At 38.0% G+C, this 16,022-nt stretch overlaps 1 protein-coding gene across 7 annotated transcripts in view; it reads right to left on the bottom strand.

Annotated features, from left to right (window-relative positions):
- The window catches only part of LOC109420153 (kinase D-interacting substrate of 220 kDa), a 153,640-nt gene that overhangs the window by 21,115 nt on the left and 116,503 nt on the right, over positions 1–16,022 (bottom strand). For 6 of the 7 annotated variants that reach the window (XM_062859700.1, XM_029868523.2, XM_062859701.1 and 3 more), the window contains 2 exons: positions 11,511–11,642; positions 222–2,040 (listed from right to left, as the gene is read on the bottom strand). In XM_062859700.1, the coding sequence (XP_062715684.1) occupies positions 222–2,040; positions 11,511–11,642 (1,951 nt within the window). Of the gene's footprint in view, positions 1–221; positions 2,041–11,510; positions 11,643–12,099; positions 12,233–16,022 lie in introns of those variants that run through there. The other variant, XM_062859702.1, reaches the window with a different exon arrangement.

Below are 16,022 nucleotides of genomic sequence, written 5' to 3'. Positions count from 1 at the left end.
GAGCAAATTGATCATTGGACAGAGTTAGCAACATAAGAAAACATTTTAAGAAAATTTTGGAAACCATAAAAAAGCAGAGTTTATGGCATTTTGAGCAGAATCTTTGTAAAACTTTCAAAAAAAAAGGACATCTGTGAAATGAGATTTTTTTTGTTTCCTTTGTTTGTGAGATATTCAACTGATCAATTTGCCATAGATACCCTATAACCTGTAATACTTACATGGCTTTGGTCTGAATGCACGGTACAACCCAGTCGCCAGCGATCCGTAGTGAGCTTCGATGGCATCAAATATTGAAGCCAACATTAAGGCAACGGCAGCATCTCCATTCGGGGCGGCGCCACTCGCTTCCGCAAAATGAAAGCGAACCGGCATTGGTTGGGAATCGCTTTGCGGACCAGGTGGATGGCAGAAGGCCACTTGTAGTATGAGCCGAAGCCGCCCGAGCTTCCTTGACAAACCATAGTTCAGGCTATACAGCCATTCAAGATCGTACCGTCGGTCCAGGAATTTGAATAAATAGTTGAAAAAGTAGATCAGGATTAACAGTGAAATTCCGGTAACGAGTCCCAAGATGTAACTCCAGGTAGCGAGTCCAATAACTGTACCAATTACAACGGCGACGTGAAGGCAAACTAGGAAGAACAATATCGGAGCACGAATCGGTGGTTCAGACCATTGCTGGGCGAAGCTTTTCATCTCCTCTCGAAGTTTTGCTAACAGAAAGCTCTTACCACTTCCCCACTTGGCGTACAAACCAACGGTGATTGGGGTCGTCAACGTCGGTTCGCTAAGTACATCTGCTAGTGCTGAAGAATATAACCCGTAGCCTAACATTCCTTCCGAATCTTCATTGGCATTCAGGCGCCGTGCTCCGAAAACTTGTCCTAGAATTGTCTTCTGATGCATTGCATCAATACCATAAGGGGTTTCTCCTGCCTTATTCGAGCGATACAGTAATTGACTGTATTTCGGATTGCTAAGTAAAGCCTCAACGATCGCTTTGGAACGGGCCCGCATGGCTACGTGCAAGCATGTATCTCCCCGTTTGTCGGCAGCACCAACCTTTGCTTTCCTCTCCAGCAACATTTGCACCATTTCAAGATTCCTATTGCGTACCGCTCGCAAGAGCGGCGTGTCACCATCCTTCGTCGATAGCTCCAAATCAGGGTTGGATTGTAAAATCAGTTTTACTAATATAGTGTGTCCTTTTTCCACGGCGGTATATAAGGCAGTCTTCCTATCTTTTCCCTGTATATCCACGTCAACATGACGTTTTAGCAAAATCTCTACCACACTGCGGTATCCTCCTTTAACGGCATTGATCAGAGGCGTATCACCCGCACGGTCCTGAACATTCACATAAGCTCCGGCCGCAATCAAAGCAGATGCCACTTCCGTTAGCCCTTCTCTACATGCAATCGATAGTGCAGTCATCCCATCCTTGTCCAGTGCGTTCACATTGGGTTTCCGCTCCAACAGCAGTGAGACACACTCCTGATGGCCACCAGTAACCGCGACCAAAAGCGGAGTCCACGAATACATACCAGCTGTATCGACGTTTGCCCCTGCTTTCAAAAGAGTGTCCACGATCTCTGCGTTCCCCTTCCGACAGGCCCAAACCAACGGAGTCGTTCCGTACTTATCACCCACATTCGGTTTGGCTCCTCCCGTATTGACCAATATTTTCACAATTTCGGTATGGCCACGACCTGCAGCCCACAGCAACGGATTCAAGTGATAATTGCCATGGGCTTGAACGTCGGCTCCTTTCTGTACCAACAGCGACACAACAGCCGTGTGCCCTTTGTAGGAACCCCACATGAGAGCGGTCCAGCCACCCATATCCCGATGTTCAATGTCGGCGCCATTGTCCAGCAGAATCTCGACGATGTCCACGTGGCCCGCCTTGGCAGCGAACAACAGCGCAGACCAGTTGTCCAAATCCTGTGCTTGTACATCTGCTCCTCGTGCGATCAATTCCTTGACGAAGCTAGTGGCGCCACGGCCACTGGCAATCATCAACACTGTGGTGGCATTCTGTAAAGTGTCATAAGCATTAGTTCATGTATACTTTATTGGGTATGAATATTAGCAAGCTTTGAAGGTTTTAGCCTCCTTTTACATTATATTGGACGATTAAATGCTTTCTGAAATATGCAATGTATACAAAGAGACCAAAAATAGTGTTTGAGTCTCTTTTTGCACTAGGTAGCTGATGATCATTGCGTTAGCGTATTGCACGCTCATGTGCCTGACCCAGACAAAATGACTCCAACTAAGTATTTCCAACTATTGAAATAACGTTCAATATCATTGAACCAAGAAAAAAATCAAGAAAACAAATGCTACCTGAGCCGTAAGAAAATATGTAATGGTGAACGATGTTTTGTTAGAATTTCCTAATTTTGAAATTTAAAGCCTGCATCCTATCCATAAAAATGATCGGGAAACTTAAAAAGTTTCATTAACTGGTTTGAAAGCTATGATTGTTAATGTGGGTAAGTATTTGTAAATATTGTTCGTGTTTTTCATGTGCGGTGGATGCATTTTCATAATGTTGAATGTCTTGCCGATTTGCATGAAATTTTTACAGAAACTAGTTGATTATGTATAAATTATGTCAGCCTAATTTCATGATTATTGGGATAATACTTTCAACAGTACATTCGGATCAATGAGGGTGCTTACCTGTGCTTACTAATTGTTGCTTGAAGGCCTAAAATTACGGTTAGTCCCAATACATGTTTTGACTATAAAATTGTTGAAGGTAAATATGGCGAAGCCATAACTCGAAATATCAAAAGCACAAAATTTGTGCTTTTAATCTGAAGAACTGAAGGACAGTTTGCGTTGAAAAGTTGATCGATTGGTCACCACCAGCGGTTAACCAATCGATCAAATTTTCAGCGCGAACCGACATTCGGTTCAGACTTGTGCTCTTGAAAACTCAGGGTGTGGCTTCGTCATATCTTCACCTTGAAAGTGCATCGATTTTGTTGAAATTTTGCGATGCAAGAAATGTATATTGAGAGGTTTGTTCAAAATGTCATTCATCCATTCCCATTGATGGATGGGCTTGGTGGTCTAGTGGCTGATTCGTATGCAGAAAGTATCGATCAAAATCGATTTTTGCGACTTTTTTTTTGTAAAATGGCCCACTATGCCTTTTGTGTGCATTTTAGAGTATAAGTGTCTTCGGAAGAAATGTCAAAAATAGCAGAATGAACAACTTTGCAGAAGAGAATTTTCTTCTAGGACGCTTCTTTAAAAAGCTAAATCTGATCTAGATCAGTTGTAACTTGTCAATTAATGTTTAACCAGATTTTAGTAAAAAATCGTACAAGACACTTTTCTAAAGACACCAAACCTCTAGGATGGATATCCAGAGCACTAGAGGTTTTGTCTGTCTAAATTAGCGTTCTGTTCCAGTGTGCGGGGCCTAAAGTTTTCAAAAATTGTATGGGGCACAAGATTTTTTTCGACAAAAAATACCTTATTCTACTGAAACCGATGATTTAAAAAAATGTGCTCAGAAGTGCGATATCTCTTTTCGTTTTTGAGTTTTCGAGCAAAATATGGTAGGGTTCCTTAGGGATATCATCTCATGCAATGGTTTAAATGTATTACATTTTTTGAGAACTTTAGGCCCCGTGGGGGACCACTTAGCCTTAAGATACGGACTCCAAATTTTGGCCTGATGGTTTTTTGCTAAAACGATCGTTTTGCAATATTGAACTTTCCAACATTTCCAACTTTTACAAAAATAGGGACGGCCTAATGTACAGTCAGTCTAAGCAAAGCTAATTTTTTTTTGTTCTACTAAATTTTGTTTTCAGAAATACTTAATAGAATTTCAGAGCTTTTCAGGGATACTCAAACGGTCTAAAAAAATCATCGATTATTCAATTAGTTTTACCAGAATTTTCCAATAACTTTTCCAAAGGTTTTTTTCTGAAGTGTAATCAAATCAAAATATTTCCCAGAAGATTTGTACGAAAATTTTCAGTAAACAAGGAATCTCTGGAAGATTAGATTAGAAGGTTTTATGAAGAAATTGCACGAGGAAACCATGGAAGAATTTCAAAAGATACCTTTGGAGAAATTTTGGATGAAATCAATGGCAGATTTTCTAACAGAATACCTGGAGAAATTTCTGAAATAATTCTAAATTTATGATTTTTTGGAAGAATATGAGGAACTTCGTGAAAAGTTTTCTAGAGGAATTCTAGCAGAAATTTATGGGGCAATTTTTAATGAACATGGAACAATTTCAGAGGGAATCGATTGAAGATTTGCTGAGCGATATAAGATTTCTTCTTTCTAAAAGAAAATCCATAGAAGACTTTCTGAAGGAATAAAAAATCAATATATGATAGTCTAAAAAAAACAATGGAAGAATGAAAAAGGAAATGGAAGAATTTCTGAAGGAATTCGCAGGAATTTGCAGGAATCTCTATAAGAATTTGTGAAGGAAACTTATTTTTTTAAAATAAATTCATTGAAAATATTCCAGGACAAACCCAGAAAAAAAATTGTGAAATATGTATTGAGAAATAGAAGTATACACCCCTAGAAGAATTTTTGAAGGAATTTCTGAAGGTATCATTGAAAAAAAAATATCTGTGAAAGATTTTTTGAAACAATATCTGCAGAAGTTTAGGAAACTATGGAAAATAATCTAATAAAATCTTTGAAAAAAGATCCGGAGGAATCCCTTGAATATTTTTGAATAAATTCCTGAATAACTTGCTGCAAGCCTCCCTGGAGATATTTCTACGGAAATCCTTCGAGAAATTTCAAGAGAAATCTTCAGAAAAAAAATCGGATTTGATTCTCTTAAAGGATTCCTGATGAACGTTCCGTATGAATTTCTGGATAAATTCTTTGAGAATTTTTCAAAGAAATCCCGAGAAGAAGTTCTGAAAGAATTTTTGAAAGATTTCGTGAAAGAAACCCAGCAAAAATTTCCGAAGAAACACCTGGTGAAATTTATGAAAGATTGTTATGCAGTATATCCCTTGTTATGGGGAAATACAAATAAAAACTTATTGATAGTTTCTTGGGTGAATACAGCTTGAATGGTGTGTGCTATATTTACAAGAATTTAAGCCCAATTAAATATTTACTGGAAAGAACAATTGTATGAACTGAAAGAGAATCATCTGAATATTTTCCATTTAAAATACTTTGTGTCAGCATTGTAAAATATTTGAATGAATTCGACGAATGTCCTCGGAAGCAACCTCATAACCCAGTGAGAATGTTTAGACTATAGAGTTTATCAGAAAGGAGGTTTCACAAGAATTTCGAAAGTATATTGATTTTGCTTTGCTCATTGAAAAAAAAAAAACTAAAATAGTTCCTCAAAATAAAATCATAGATACATTGTCAGGTGACATCATGGTAAATATTCAAAATAATCTAGAATAATCCGATTTTTTTAGAAATCGGAAGGCCGTAAAAACACACGATCAATATTAGATACTTTAAACAATGAAATCTTGATAACATTCAATAAAACAAAAGCATCGTCCTGTTTGCTTCTATCCTTAGGCATTTTCGGCGCCCTCTGAGGCTGGCGACTTGGCCAACCTGGTCAACCGCATGCTACGGCTCTGAATGTATCCAGTGCAGAGTTACAGCTGTTTTTCGGTATTGTTGTGGATACAGGTTTCTAGAGCAATTAATTTATTTTTGATAAATCATCGAAAAAAGCTTGAAAATAAGGCCTTTTCAAAATGCCACTTTTAAGGCTCGATGAAACATCACACTTTTAGGTGGATTGATACTTTTTTGAATTCAAACTCATAGCAATAATATACAGTGCCGATTCGTTAGTTTGTGGCTCGATAGATGGACCGTCTCGATGGTTGAATGTTCATTGGTTGGGGCAAAACCCAATTAAAAAGCACTGTCAATGTCAAAATCGATGTCAAAACGAGTTTGACGTCTGGACCCCGTCTCATCGCAGCTCTTGTATACAAAACGTTTGTGTTAGTATGCGCGTGTTTTGTGACGACGTATTTCTCGTCAGTTGCGTGTGCCTACAGCATTTGGATCAGGTTGTCAGTTGCCCCAAGGAACGAACACGATTCGCTAATCGGGGTGCAGTCGTGACTCAACCAGCGAATCCGGACTGTAATATATGGACTGTTTCAAAAATTTTAAATACACTTTGTTTATGAAATAAAAAGAACTGTTCTGATGTTTTCTACCAACTTCTTTCAGAATACAGTATATTGAGATCCACATTTTTGTAATTCCTGTCGGTTAATGGTCATGATATTTTGAAGAACAGTCGAGTTATCTAACTATTAACTTCATTTTCCAAATTTGCATTTGCACAAAGGTGTTTATTTCAATTATTTCAACATTATTTATCACTAAATACCAAAAATTATCTATTTTTTTTATCTTATTCGTTTTTTTAACAAGTTGTCTAAGGAATGCCTTGATCAAAATCTGGGAAAACTCAGTAAAAACATTTCCACAACATTTTTTCTGAGTTCAATTTTCTTATTTTTTAAGGATTTCTACGGAACACAAGAAAAACCATATAGTTTCTTAGCTTTCCTGAACACATTTAATTTAAACTAACTTATTTTTTTCGGCTCAATCGATCCTTCAGATGGCTAAGTTTGTTATACCATAAAAGCGAATGCAGTAAGCAGTAATCAAGACATTCGTTTGCTTCACTTTTGTTGCTACCTGTTTTGTTGAGAAATTTGAAACACACAATTTTGCATTGATCAACTATCTCAGTGAATATCGAGAAACATCTTTATTTTATCGAAACAGCAACTTTCATTGTGTTTGGTAATTGATAATTTTCCCTTCCTGTTGGGGAGATTCAGCCACTGCGTCCAATAAGAAATTTAATATTTTATTTGTGAGATTTTCTTCTTTTCTATTATGCCACATTTTTTCACTACATTGTGCAACTTCAAATTGTTAACGTCTAGTTCATAGAGGCCTATTATTTAACTTTCAAAACGCCAACAAAGTTGATATTATTTGCTTCGTTAGAATGTTTAATATAAGATCTAGAAGACACTTTTTTGGTTATTATGCTCAAATTTAAGTGGCAGTCAATCAATATGTAGTGTACTTATAATTTTTGAAACAGGCTATATTACACTAAAACCTCTTTTTATGCACCTTTTTTATTCCCTGCATAAAAAGAGGGAAAGCAACTCAGAACCAATATTGTCAGGGGCGCCAACTTGGTCAAATTATTGGGGGGCAAAGCCTGTTTTTTCTGATGTTTTGTATGAGAAAAAATAAAAATCGTCAGAAATCGAGGGGGGGGGGACAAAGCCATGCTTGCCCCCCTAAGTTGGCGTCTATGAATATTGTGCATAAAAATATTTAATCATGACGGGAACTATTGCGACGGCGGCAGGGGGTGTTTATAAGGGAGAGCGGAGGAAAGTTACAGGGTCGTTTCAGGGGGTCCCAAGAGGTTTCAGCGGGGTACCAGAATATCTCAGGGAGGTTTTCGAAAGAGTTTTCGGGGGTTTCGAAGCCTCTCAGGTGCGTTACATGGGGTCCGAGAGGGTCTAAGGGGGATTTCAGAGGCATTTCCGGAAGTTTCAGAGCATTTTCGGCGGAATTCAGAGGCGTTACGGAAGTGTTACGAAGGGGATTTCGGGGCCTCTCAGGTGCGTTACATGGGGTCCGAGGGGGTCTAAAAGGGTCTAAGGGGGATTTTTGAGGCATTTCAGGAAGTTTCAGAGCGCTTTTGGCACGATTCAGAGGCGTTATGAAGGAGTTTTCGGGGGTTTTGGAGCCTCTCAGGTGCGTTACATGGGGTCCGAGGGGGTCTACGGGGATTTTAGAGGCATTTCAGAAAGTTTCGGGTTTTCGGTGGGGTCCGAGAGGGTCTAAGGGGATTTTAGAGGCATTTTAGGAATTTTCAGAGCATTTTCGGCGGGATTCAGAGGCGTTACGGGAGCGTTACGAAGGGATTTTAGGGGGTTTTGGAGCCTCTCAGGTCTGGGGTCCGAGAGGGTCTACGGGGGCTTTTGTAGGCATTTCAGAAAGTTTCAGGGGTTTTCGGTGGGGTCCGAGGGGGTCTAAAAGGGTCTTTACGAAGGACCGTTTCAGTTGCGGTACATGGTATCAGAGCGGGTTTTAAGAGGATCTAGGAGACATTTTAGAAAGTTTCAGAAGAATTCAAGAAACCCCATCACATAGCTTTTCAAACGCCCCTGAAATACTCTTTGATTTAAAGATGTTCTTGAAACCCCCTGATACAACACCGACCTAGAATGCCTCGAAACGCCTCTGAAACTTTCGTAATCCCATTGAAACGCACTTGAAATCATCATAATCAAATGCCTCTGAAACCCTTTGGACACCTTCAATAGGGTCCATAAACCCCCTGAAATGCACCTGAAAACCACTTGAAACGCCCCTGAAATGATATCAAATACCTTTCCAATGTTCCTGAAACACCTTGAAACTCTTAAATTACTCTGAAATTACAAATACCTTGAAACGCCTCTAAAACCCCTAGCAACGCCTTTTAAAGGCTGCTGAGATCCCTTGAATAGCCCTTAAATCCCCTTGAAACGTCCCTGAAACCCCCTTAATACCGTTGAAATGCCTCCGAATTCTCCGTATTAAAACACCAACAAATCTTGACAGACAAAAGGCTCTTCAAATCCCCATTTTTAAGTTATGGAATCCCATCCGTGTGTTGTGTATAAATAGAGGTTCCAGTGTATTGGTAAGTAGTACTAAACTTTATAAACCTTCAGTAACTCGCTCGGTTGGCCACAACCGACAGCACCACGCCTATGCTGAGTATAAAAAGCGAGATTTTTTGAACTTGTTGTACACAATACAACAGCGCAATCGATCGAGGGTTAACTTGCTTTGTTGTCACAGGGTGAGAATGGGTAAATTTTCAATCACTTCAAATATGTTTTCATCATTTGTGCATGCATTACCAAAGATCAGATTCCAGTGATCAGTGCAAAGAAGCAAAAGTCATTGAAAAACGAATGTGGAAGTATGCATTTTTGACCCATTCTCACCCCCAACGGCGACGGTACCACACTGAGGGATATTTTTAAATTATCGTAAAAATTGGTACGAAGGTCTCAAAATTCAATGTCACATGTTTGGGTTCATACAGGGGCCAGAGAACATGATCGGGACAGGCAAAATTTTCACTTCTCAAAAAATTTTCAAGTAGCTGTAACTTTTCGAAAAGTGAACCAAATACTCTCAAATTTTGTAGGTTGATCAACTAGTTGTGCATCAGTGGTCCAAATTTGGAAAAGATCGGGCTATTCTCCACGAAGTTATGAAGATTCTAGAAAAAAGGTAGAATTATTCGATAGCCAACTTTGAGCTGTTATATCTCCGGATTCAAAGAACCAAAAGCAAAGAAATTTTGACCATTTTTGACTTACTAGCTGACCCAGGCAAATTTTGTCTAGCCTACTGCGTTTTTTGACGTTTCTAATAAAACACCAAATTATCCAAAACTTCAACATCGTTTCAACATTCAAGATGGTAATTATTGATCGTTTAAATTGCCTCTAATGGGGCACGTTCGGTGTAGTACTAGATTTGTAGTAATGAGCTGAATTTTAGTATGGTGAGAAGGTCAATTCTCCGTTTCTGCAATAAAATGGTGCAAAAAGCGTGGGTATTATGATTCCTTGCCTAATTTGATGCTGTTTGAGCAAAACTTTGGATAACTATGTTGTTTATGTTGCAAGAAATGGATAAAACAACAACGCTGTTGCCCAAAGTTTTGCTCAAACAGCATTAAATTAGGCAAGGAATCATAATACCCACGCTTTTTGCACCATTTTATTGTAGAAACGGAGAATTGACCTTCTCACCATACTAAAATTCAGCTCATTACTACAAATCTAGTACTTCACCGATCTGTCCTATTGATTTGAATATAAATATGTTTTGAAGGAAAATAACAACACAGCCAGCAATATATTGAAAAAAGTAATGAGATGCGTATTAAAAATAAACCAATTTACCTAAAAATCATAAAATGAATTGAATCGCTTTATCATTTCGCTTGTTAAAAATTTCAAGTTTAGTCAAACGTTTTCCAGAGCTCATTATATAAGTCATAAATGATTAAAATTTCATTGCATTTGGTTCTTTGAATCCGGAGATATAAATAACAGCTCAAAGTAGGCTGTCGGATAATAATACCTTTTTTTCTAGATTATTTATAACTTCGTGCCCGATCTTTTCCAAATTTGGACCATTGATACACAACTAGTTGATCATCTTACAGTGAAAATTTTACCTGTCTCGCTCATTTTGTCTATCCCCTGTATAAGAACAAAAACTAAATTTAAAAAATCAGGGTCGCCTAATTTTCCGGAAAACTTTAGTGGAAAACAAAAACAGGCATCACCTACTTTGAAAATCATAGCTCAAGAACAATGCATCGTAGACACATTTTTTTATGAAATCGTAAGCAAATTTTCTCAGCAATAAAAAAAAAAACAAAATGAAAAATGTTTTCCACAAAATTTTCCACTGATGAAGAAAATCGGTTGGAAAAATCGGAAAAAAACTAGTTTTGCAAGATGTTTTATTTTGTTCTTGAGTAATGACAAATTTTGTGGAAATTGTCCAGATGTTGGTTGATTTTCGACCTTCTCTTCTAGTGCCCAAAAGGAAAATAGCCCCCAGCAACTGCATTGTTGCATACTTTTAGATCATTTCTGGCGACGAATTAATGCAAGACAGGCAAACCGTTCCCTAGCACGGACATCAAAATGCAGCCGTTTGGAATTAAAACCCGTTTCGGGGTGGCCCTAGTAGGGCTATGAATACAGAACAAATACTATTAACAAAAATGCAGTCAGCCAAACAAAACACAATTCCAGGAACGATTGATGGATTCAAACCAGTTAATGAAATCTCGTCATCCTGTGATCGTATATTATGATCCGTTTGGAGATAACCGGTCACTTTTATGTTTTGTGTTGTAAGTGTGAGCTCGTGACCTTAAATTGTGTTGTGCATTTGTAATGTTCTTATTATTTTTCGTAATGATTATTGTTTGTTCGTAATATTTGTTAATAAAACTGGTAACAACCTATGTGAAAAACTAAGATTTGCTTTGCAAACTGTCTCACATTTTAGCATTTCTCAATTGTCTAAATTGCAAACTGTTTCATATTTAAACATTTATTGAATTGTTATCAATAAAATCTTGAAACGATGCAACATTGAATATATGGCGGTTGGGACAATTTTGAGTTTTTTTAAACAAATATAAATTCTATACATCACTAGTTTTTAAATAATGCAGAATCGATGTTCTCCATCTTGGAGAACTTATAGGAAACATTATCTCTTCATAACTTTATGTATTTTACTTGAAGATTACGATCATACACACAAATTGCGCTATTTTAATTGAACAATCGTTTAATAGGAGTGCTGTAGTATATACAGATATTCTTAACGATTTTACACCATAACACCATAATAATATCTAAAATACTTACATCATCTCGGTCGTCGACCTGCAGCTGGCGGGTGCCTAGGAAAGATTTGAGCCCAGCTAAATCGTTCGAATCCAAAAACTGAAGCAGTGTCCGGTGACTCAGAGAGCCCATTGAATCGCACCGATTCAATGCCTACGGCGCGCGCGGTGAGCAGCAATAATTTACGTGAAACGAGAAATTAGAAATGAAGCTTCGATTAGCATAGTTTGGGTGAAAACATAAATAAATTTCAGCGGAAGTGATAGCGGATTAGAGATAGAAAGGGATCAACTCAAGTCAATCGTAGGAAACTCAATGTGCTGCGCAGTAGAAAAACAGCCGTAGGTTGGTGGGAAGCCAGCAAAATTGACGCGAGAGGATAGAGAGGAGAACACTAGTATGGCGGGTTTGTGGTAGTAAGTTTAGTATAAATCTGTATTGCGGTCTTTGGGTCACAACAATCGGTTGTTAGGTTCGATTTTGAATTGGTAATGCAGGTTGATGTTTTCACAATTCCGAATCACATTAAGCGAACTTTATAAACTACTGTAGATAATCCGGTTAGCAAACTGGAAAATAGGGCATACTAAGTGATATAGATATAACTAACTGGAACGTTGCTGATCGTGCTCCATACGAGTTCTACATCGGTAGGGTACATAGAAGCAAAGAACGCACTAACTAAAACTGAATGGAATCCCTGTCTGGTGGTTGTGATAAACTGAAACAAGCAACCTTTTGGGTGATAAAGAAACGATGTGACTGTTGGAACAATTCAAACGAAATGAGGGCAGGCGGATGAATTTCGGCGGGAGCGCTTATACTCGAGTAAATCATATAATCAAACAAACAGATTACAGCTTTTTTATAATCAATTAAGATAAGTGAGTTATCACTGTAGTAATACGTCAGCTGTAGGGCACTTGAACAAATCCGTTGTTTGTGCGAGAAACCGTATAAGTCCGTATTGTTTTATTTTGAGGCAACAACAAAACTTGTTTTGTGAAATTTAAGCCCAAGTTGTAGACTTCTCCATCCATAGGGTGCGGGCACCGGTTTTGGCCAGTCTAAGGGAAATCATTTTTATAAAAATAACCAATAATCCTATGAAAACGACCAATGCGTCAAAAGAAAGGTTTCAATCTATATTTTGAAGGAAAAATGCAGAAATCAAGCCAATACTTGATTTTTGTATTAAAAGTGGCACTGGCCAAAATAGAAGCTCTGCCGCAGTTTTGGCCATATTCTTAAGTTTGGTTTCTATTTTGGCCAATCACGTGTATTTCTTATGGGAGTGGCCAAATTAGAAGCACCCTGGCCAAAATAGATATATGGGAGCAGATTTTTTAAGGAAATATATTTTTTTCTTCCAGTTTTTAATCAAAATGTGTGGTTTTCACAGCTGTAATCATCATATTGTATTAGGATCTACTAGTAAAAAATAAATTTACGCCGATTTAGATCGCAACAGGCTCAATACCGCACTATGGCCAAAACTCCGGACTGGCCAAAACTGAAGCTTCTACCCTACTACAGTTTTAAATGCTAATTGGCTGTCTATTTATTACGTGAGGAGATTTCCTTGACACCACCTGGATGAAATTTTGACTGATTACACAGCGCAACATATTTTTGTCTCAAGAGCAAACGTGTCTCTGACAGATTTTGAGCCACTGAATCCGAATCCGGGCTCAGATTTGCTCCAGCACGTCACAATTTTGAGCTATATGTACCTTAATGCTGTACCTTAAGGCGAAACTGGAAGCATTTCCTCATTTTTTTGGTTTTTGATTTTTTATTAAATAACGAAGCAATATTTTTAAAATCGGTTTTCGTGCACATGTAGAGTATGGATCAGGGTATCTTCTGAATTTTTTACGCTGTAGAAAATGTTTTTCGTTTTTGCAGAAACCATTTTTTAGTGAAATTTTGTTCAAAAATGGTTTCTGCAAAAACGAAAAACATTTTCTCTCGCGAAAAAAATTCAGAAGATATCCTGATCCATACTCTACATGTGCACGAAAACCGATTTTGAAAATATCGCTTCGTTATTTAATAAAAAATCAAAAACCAAAAAGTGAGGAAATGGATCCAGTTTCGCCTTAAGCCAAAATATGCGATTTTTGGCTTTTTTGACTGCAAGCCATTAAGCTTGGACATATTTTTTTAAAGCAATCAAAAGGTAAATTGGTCGATTAACATCCATATTAACGACTCATGCAAAATATTTTGTTACGCTGTGTTACTAATCAAAGTTGGCTTGGTAAAACGTCAAAATTTCAGCTTTTTACGTTATTCAGTTTATCTATCTATCTATATCTATATATATATATAAAAATGAGTTCAAAGTTTCTTTGAGGCAACAAAACTCACGAACGGGTGAACCGATCAGCATGACTCTTGCACGGTTCGATTCGTATTCATGGTGGCTGTGTTTATAAGTATTAAAAATTACGAAAATCCTTCAAGAAGTATTAAGAATGTAAAAAATATTGATTTTTCATAAGCCGGGTACAAATTGGGTTCTTTAGGGGTATCCAGATTATTTCATAATCGGAATCTCCGTCCAAAAATTAGTCGAAATCCAAAATTTCATAATTTTTGGAGTTCGGGAACTATTTTTAAAATGCATTTAAAGTTTGTATGGCGAAATTTTTTTGTTCGGGTCGAACTGTCACTTTATCGATTGAACTGTCATTCTATCCACGGAAATTAAAACTGTTTTGTTTATTTAACCATCAAAACAAAGGAATTGGAATGCAATAAAATCACGTTATACTCAGAAAAATGAGCTCTTTCGATTAGGCTATAGAAAATAGCGATATTTTATTCACTAAACAACCCAATTTGGCATGATTGAAATAAAATCAATCTAGAGTGCGTTACTGCGATGTCCTCAACAGCTGTCAAACCACCACAGCTTGGCAAAACAAAGTTTGCCGGGACAGCTAGTCAGATATATGTTTCAGAAGCTTCAGAATCCGACTCCGGATAATCGAGTACGACCTGTATAGCGTTTTCCTAAAGCCTTGAGGACTCATTTCCAGGGTCGTGCAATTTCGAAATTAAAACATGACGTACGACGACTGTAGCAAATCGTTTCCCATGCGAACGGACTGCTGTGATGCTTCATCTCTCACCCAGCAACACACTCGTTCGTTGCTGCTACAGAAACAAGTGTGTATGAAACATGGGATGATACACTTGGATTTTCGTTTCATTTATGAGTCATTGAAATACTTCAACATGCTTAAAACACTATTTAAACCACATTTTTCAATAGTGGTCAGTGCTTGCAAAATGAAGCGTTTTTCCCTGGACGAAGCAAAATTTGCTCCTCTTTGATCGACGCTGTTCAACCCAGAGCGGTAGCTGTATACCTTCATTGGCTAACATGCTTCAGAAACAAGTGGGAGCATGAGCAAGCAATTTTATTACTGAGAGTGAGAAACGGTGGTTCATATGAGTGGTGGCTCTCTGAATCTTTCTCTTCGCCGGCATATACGGCAATGAATATACTTAGTTTTTATCCCGTTAATACAGTGCAAATATCTCAAACTCAAATCAAATCGATTACAATAGTCACGTACAACATTCCCATACCAACAGAATGATTGTTTTTACAAATTTTGAGCAACAAATAAAACCACTGAATCATTTCCCCATCTTCACACTCACCGCAGCAACTGAGCATGAACGATCACTAGTCAGTTTGCTTCACAAGCGAACCGACCGATGAGAAACAGCAGTCGCAGTTGGTTCGGGTTTTCTTCGCTCCCTTTGCGTATTCGTTCGTAGTGGTTGCTGGCGCTGATAACTGGTCGTTTTCTTCATATTCACTCAATTTCAAGCGCTGATAGTGGTGCACGCCAATAGAATGATAATTATGTTTTATGAAAGAGGATAACAAATTCGACCACTTAAATCCAATTAACCGGCGCCCGTAACCATTGAGAGACTAGCGCGCTAGCGGGAGCCACAATGCTGCGTCGACTTCGACTTCGACTTCAGCTGTAACTGACAGCTCGGTTTGAAGCAATGGCTTTCAGTGCAGCAAGTCACAATGATGCGTTGCGTGACGTACGTCACTGTACTAAAAACGCTGAAGTCGTTCTAAACTTTGAAAATTCTCAAAGTTGACGCATTGCAACGCAGCGCCTAGCATCAAAGTTAGTGTGGAGGAGCAATGTTTACCTTTCTTTTTTGAAGAACAACTTCATAATTGCATCAAATATTTTAAATGCAGCAAATTTTGTGAAATTTTAATGGCATCGGACACAATTTAAAATGATGTGGGAAATTGTATTACAAGTTCTTGGTAGTGCACGAAAGTTTTTTAAACCATGACCCAGCATATCCAGTTTCAGATCGATTTTTCACCTGCCACAAAACCCCAGCGGGAATACTTCTCAAGTAGCAGTTCTCTTGTGGCAATCCTCCATAAGGAAATTCTCTGGAATGTACCAAGATATTTCTTGTGGGATTCAATAAGGAATTCCCTCTGATATTATTTCTCCTACAGGATTTTCTTTC

Source organism: Aedes albopictus, chromosome 3 (genome assembly GCF_035046485.1).
Source record: "Aedes albopictus strain Foshan chromosome 3, AalbF5, whole genome shotgun sequence".
Taxonomy (NCBI): Eukaryota; Metazoa; Arthropoda; class Insecta; order Diptera; family Culicidae; genus Aedes; species Aedes albopictus.
This window is presented reverse-complemented; position numbering and strand designations above follow the sequence as displayed.